This window comes from Olea europaea, chromosome 15, assembly GCF_002742605.1.
Source record: "Olea europaea var. sylvestris chromosome 15, O_europaea_v1, whole genome shotgun sequence".
In the NCBI taxonomy this organism is placed as follows: Eukaryota; Viridiplantae; Streptophyta; class Magnoliopsida; order Lamiales; family Oleaceae; genus Olea; species Olea europaea.
This window is the reverse complement of record NC_036251.1, coordinates 7,921,153-7,926,986: the sequence shown is the minus strand read 5'-3', so window position 1 is coordinate 7,926,986 and position 5,834 is coordinate 7,921,153. Positions and strand designations below refer to the sequence as shown.

The 5,834-nt window shown below is 30.8% G+C and overlaps 1 protein-coding gene across 1 annotated transcript; it reads right to left on the bottom strand.

Moving 5' to 3' along the window:
- Positions 1–2,149: 2,149 nt before the first annotated feature.
- LOC111410024 (transcription factor MYB83-like) lies at positions 2,150–5,456 on the bottom strand. Its single transcript, XM_023040180.1, has 2 exons — positions 5,056–5,456; positions 2,150–3,303 (listed from the first exon to the last, which is right to left on the bottom strand). Exons 1-2 carry the CDS (start codon positions 5,340–5,342, stop codon positions 2,628–2,630), a joined length of 963 nt encoding a protein of 320 aa, XP_022895948.1. The 5' UTR covers positions 5,343–5,456; the 3' UTR covers positions 2,150–2,627.
- Between the last annotated feature and the right edge of the window lie 378 nt (positions 5,457–5,834).

Genomic DNA, 5,834 nt, shown 5'->3' with positions numbered 1-5,834 from the left:
TGTGTATGATAAGTGAGATTTTTACACTTATTCGACCTGTCAAAAGTGAATTGAAAATCAGTTTGATGGAATTATTATTTAATTTGGTTAAATTTCAATTGTTGTAGGATAAATACGATGCTGAAAGGCTATTAATAAAATTAATTAAAAATTGATAAAAAAAAAAACTCATTAAAAGTACAGAAGAGGACTCAAGCTAAAAAGAAGAGGTACCTAAGTAAAAATTATTGGCAACTTATCACAGCGTTGTGATCGGCTATAACCATGTGATCACGTGGTTCATTTGGACAAAAAATATTTTGTTGTTTTTTTCTACTTAAACTCTTTATGGAATGTAATTGAGACTCATTTTTAAGCTACTTTGGTGGAAAAATTTCAAGGAACCAAGCTTTAGAGAGATAAAAAAGGGGCAAGATACCAAAATACATATTTCTACACACGAATCAAAGATTATTGCTTGAATTTTGGATGAAGAAGAAACGGGCTAAAGGAGACTATTCAAGAAGAATGAAGAGATTCAAGGATTGAAGACTTTTTCCCTCTCTTCTTAAAATCAAAATTCGGGTGATGTCTCAATATTCAAATATATATTTTTGTAACTCTACAATGTTGGGCTAAAATTTTTAATCACTAGGATGAAGATTAACACTTTATTATGATGTTTTAATTTCAATCTTGATATTTTGACTTTGGATGCGAGTTTATCTAGGATAATTGTTTTACGTACGATTAATGTTTTCAATTATGTAACTAATAATGGAATTGAATTATGATATTTGTTTTATGCGAGAGAAAGAACAAATAATTTAGCATATGATGACAATCATTATAGGGTCTGATAGATGATAGATATATATTGTTATGCATTGCATGATCTAATTGAATGTCAAGTGATTGAAGGCATCAACACATGCTCGCGATTGTGAATATATTTAGTTATACTTGAGATAGATAAAATTGGTATATAGAATGTGAAGTTAAACAACTGCAGGGTTGGAATCCTAGTGTTTTTTGTTAATCGAGTTTATAAACTTCTTAGTTGCTCATTAGTTTAGTTTATAGATACTAATTTTAAGTTAATAAGTTATAAAATCAACCAACTGTATTCTGCTTTTGAGTTAGTATACTAATTAAAATTGAATTAGTACAAGATCCTCGTGGGAGCGATATTTTATTAATGGATTACGATAAACATACACGTACGAAGTTTTAGCCGATCAATATATATGCTATATTTTGTGTAAATAAACAAACAAAGTATTATAATTTGTGATTGTGAGATATATATATGCTTAACAAATTGTATTCTACACACCATTGGAGTACTCTGATCATGACACTGAGACTGAGACTGTTTGCCTTGTACAAATACATTAAACCTCAACTATAAGAAAATATAAACTTTATTCCGTATTTTACTTCCTTTTAAATTAGCTTCTTTTCTTTTTATGATTTAAAATAAGATTTTTTTTCCCCTCATTTTTGCACAAAATCATTACATCTCAATAATATTCGTAAACATTAACTATTTTACTTTAAAAAAATAAAAAAAAAAATAATAATAATCTATCCAAAATTTGACTAGAAAAAAAGAATCTAAAATTTGAATCCTTATTCAATGCCAACTTTGTTATTCGCCATTATGATAAGATTAGTTTACTTTCTTGAACTAACATATTATAAATGTTACAAGTATAAAAACATTAAAACTTGAAATATATATAACTAATTACAAATTATAAATACAAACCGAACTCAACCAAAATTATAAATTTTTTAAGCTGATCATTTAATGCATTTATCTTTTTTGAATAATACTTGTTCAATTATTTATTTGCATTAATTGGTTTATTATTTACAAAGAAAATATTGTGCTTAATTGTATGTGAATAACATATACATTTCTTGAAAAATAAAATTTTATTTTCATAATTATATTTGAACATTATTATGAAAAAATAAAAAATAAAAAAATTTCTTTTAACTAAAAGAAATGTTCCAATATAAAAATAATAATCTTTTGTGAGAGAGAGATAGAGAGAGAGAGGGAGAGAGGGAGGGAGTGGGGGAGAGAGAATTTCGTAATTCTATTGATAGGGAAAACAAAAAAAAAGAAAAAGAAAAAAGAAATCTATTCAACTCATTTTAACCAGTACTAACAACTTCTGTTTGTAAGTACATCTCCTACTAAAAGTATTGTCATTTCACATATTATTTCATCTCACATATGCATAAGCCTACATATACAATTGATCAGATGACTCTTTATTTTTTCTTCGCCTCAACTGCCATTCACTATGCACATTTTGCTTCACAAGAAAGATTATTCATTTTAGTTACCAGAAAGTGATTGACTGGATGTCTCTGCCCTTCAAATGCACTTCCACCTAACATCACTAAGAATTTATTTCACGGGATCGAGACGAAGGAAATTTGCAATACACAGTGTATTCTAAATTCGAAAAATTGAGTATTTTCAAGATCTATAACTCAAAATGTTCCAAGAAAAATGGTAACGGAAAGTATCAAGATTACAGTGTAAGAGAGAGCAAGAAAGAGGCAGAAAATATAGGGGAATAGTGAGAGAGAGAGAGAGAGAGAGAGAGAGAGAGAGAGAGAGAGAGAGATTATTCAACTTGGAAATCAAGGTAAGGTAAGGAGGAGACATTTGCCAACAAACCCTCCCAATCTAATTCTCCCATTTTGAAGCTATCTCCTTGCCAATGATTTTCAATCCCCACGATGTCTTCAACTTTGATGCTTTCAGTACTATTATTCAATTGGCCGTTGATGTTCCCATTGGTGTCAAAAGTATAGTCATATACAGCATTATTAGGCTCAGTCCCTTTACCCTCTAATGCAGGGACAGAAAGGTCATTTTCTAATCCCATAACATAAGGTTCCATGACTCCATAGTCCTGCTCAAATCCCCTATTTGACATATCAACTTGTTCTAAGCACGTCGAGAAATCGAACGAACCGGCTACCGTACCATTTATGAGGTCGAATTTGTCGTCCATTAGAGGAAAAGGGTTGAACTGGCTGTTCCTAACCATGGCTTCCATGGAAGAAGATGAAGAAGACGATGAATCCATGTACATTGCTGTAACATTGTATTCGTGCATGGGCATTAGTCCTTGCATGGCAGCATCCATAGGCTCTGATATTGAGTCACTGTTCATGTTTTGGGAGGATGTTGAATTATTTTTATTATTTTTCAACCTCTTCTTCACTGTGGAATTCCAAAAATTCTTTATTTCATTGTCCGTCCTTCCTGGTAGACGTGCCGCAATTTGAGACCACCTTATATAAAGTTGGAAAAATGTTAGAAAACATATGTTTGCTATACGAACTAATCTACATGTATAGGAGAAAATTTCAAAGAAGTCTTACAGATAACACACAATAGTGAAGTGGGTGGTTTATTTTTTGTAATAAAATATTTGCATGTAACCGACCCTATGTGAGAGCCCTGTAAATCTTCTGTAAATTTTCTTCTGTATACAGGGAATAATACTTGATGTACTTCCAAATAAAGGTGTAATAGTTTATCAAGTATTTATCTAGTTAATTAATTTGCCAAGAAAACCTAAGTCAATTAAGTTATTTGTACATCCCTTATTGATAACCATTATTGACAAACTTTATGTTGTCAAAATTTTGGCTATTGATTTAAAAAACAGCTCTTAACAGTTTCAAAATAGATAAATGTGATGCGGTGAAGTGTGAAGTTATCAATCAAATTAAAGTTGTGCAAATATCATGAGTGTTGCAAAGTTATGCACGTAGATTTTAATTCTATAATGCTTGCATGGAGGCCTAATTAACTCTACAAAACAGAAAGAAATATTTTTCCTGAGTTCATCTTAGCCCATGTTGGACACATTCGCACAATAAAATATTTTACATGTCAATTCAAAAGATTTTTTCACTTTTTAACCATATATTCTTTAAAATATACTATTCTAAACTATGTTTTATAAATTTTAAGGCCACCTAATAGTGGCTTAGTCAACAAGTTTATGGGCACGAAGGTGTACGAAGGAAAGTAATTTGGTCATAATTCATTTTTGTAGAGTATTTGTCCTATTTTAATTGAATAAGAAAAGTTATTTCTTTCTAAAGGGTTGTGTGACAAAGTTTTTGATAAAATATTTTGCACATTTTATAAAAGTTGATGAAATGCAGTTAAAAAAAAAACATTCCATAAAATGTATACTAAAATTAAATTTGACAAGCTAAAAGTTATAAAATTTTAACAAAGTTTTATCAAAGAAACACTAAATCATGCAACATGCAGTAGATGTCTCATTGTTCTGAGTACACGGCCCTTGTTTGATTGGCTTTTATTCAGCACTTCCCTTTTTTATTATTTTTTTTATACGTACTTATTTTTAATCATACATTCATACAATAAAATATTTTGCATGTAAATCCAAAAAATTTTCTTACTTTTTAACTAAACATTTTCCAAAAATTCACCATTCAAAACATCGTTTTTTCTAAATAATGACCTTCAAATAGGGTCTTCACTCTTAATAGGTTATCTCACAAGTGTAAAATAAATATTATCATTATTTATTTGAATTGTCGTAAAACCAATATTACCATAATATATGTAAATTACCCTAAAATTGAAAAATTCTAAAACATTTGGAAAATTAAAGGTTCAAATATCGTTATAAAATAAACCAATGTTTATCAAATGAAGTGACTAGTACAAGTTAATTAGCTATGCCTGTGTAAATTTCTAATCAATAAAACTTTGCAGCTCATACAAAAAATGATAATAATACAAACACCAAAAATGATGATGATGATGATTCAATCTGAAACTTCCAGACATCATTGTTGGAGGAAGCACAATTTTTTAATCGATAAATAATAAGATCTTCGTGTAAATGAAAGCTTAGATCTCACATTTTTCACCTTTAGACTCGGTGCTAAATAACTCTGTAATTTTTTGCAGCTTCATTACTTAATATGGTTTCATAAATGCTTACAGATCAAGATTATCCACACACAGACACGTATCTATAGAGAGAGGGAAAGTACCTGTTGCCAAGAATGGAATGCAAATGAATGATAAGTTCTTCTTCCTGAGGAGAAAACGCGCCACGTTTAAGGTCAGGTCTCAAATAATTAATCCATCGAAGCCTGCAACTCTTCCCGCACCTCTGCAATCCGGCATTTCTCGCAATATCACTCCAGCAACCTTGTCCATTTGTCAACATGTAATTCATTAGTTTCTCATCCTCTTCAGGCGACCACAATCCCTTCCTCAATTTAGCCTTAATGTTATTCAATTTTTCCTTCCCCATTTGATCTCCAGGCTTCCTCATTTTCCCAGATTATTATTTCAAATAATGGGGAGAAAACAAGAGGGCTAATTTATTTTCTTGTTCCAAGTGGGCTGAGGGAGACTCTGACATGAAGCTATATAGAAGAACATAATGAGAAAGAGAAAGAAATTTTAAGATGGATTATGTGAAGTGGAAGCAAAATAGATATGTATTCTGATACACATATGATGATTACCTTGTGAGTGAAGAAAAATGCATCTAAAAAGATAAGACAGTCGAAACACAAGAAGACCATATGTCCCTTTCTCTGCCCTCTTCAAGGTCCCTCTCCAATCCGTTCTCCCACTCCACCTTATGTTAACCAACATTTTATTCACATTTTCTTCAGTTTATAAATTAATCATAGTCCCACAGCAATCACCATTACCACACCTTCAAGCTTCTCTCTCTCTCTCTCTCTCTCTAGACTTCTCTCTTTCTGGAGGGTACACGAGTACACGTGTTTCTGAAGTATAATGTCTGGAGATTAAA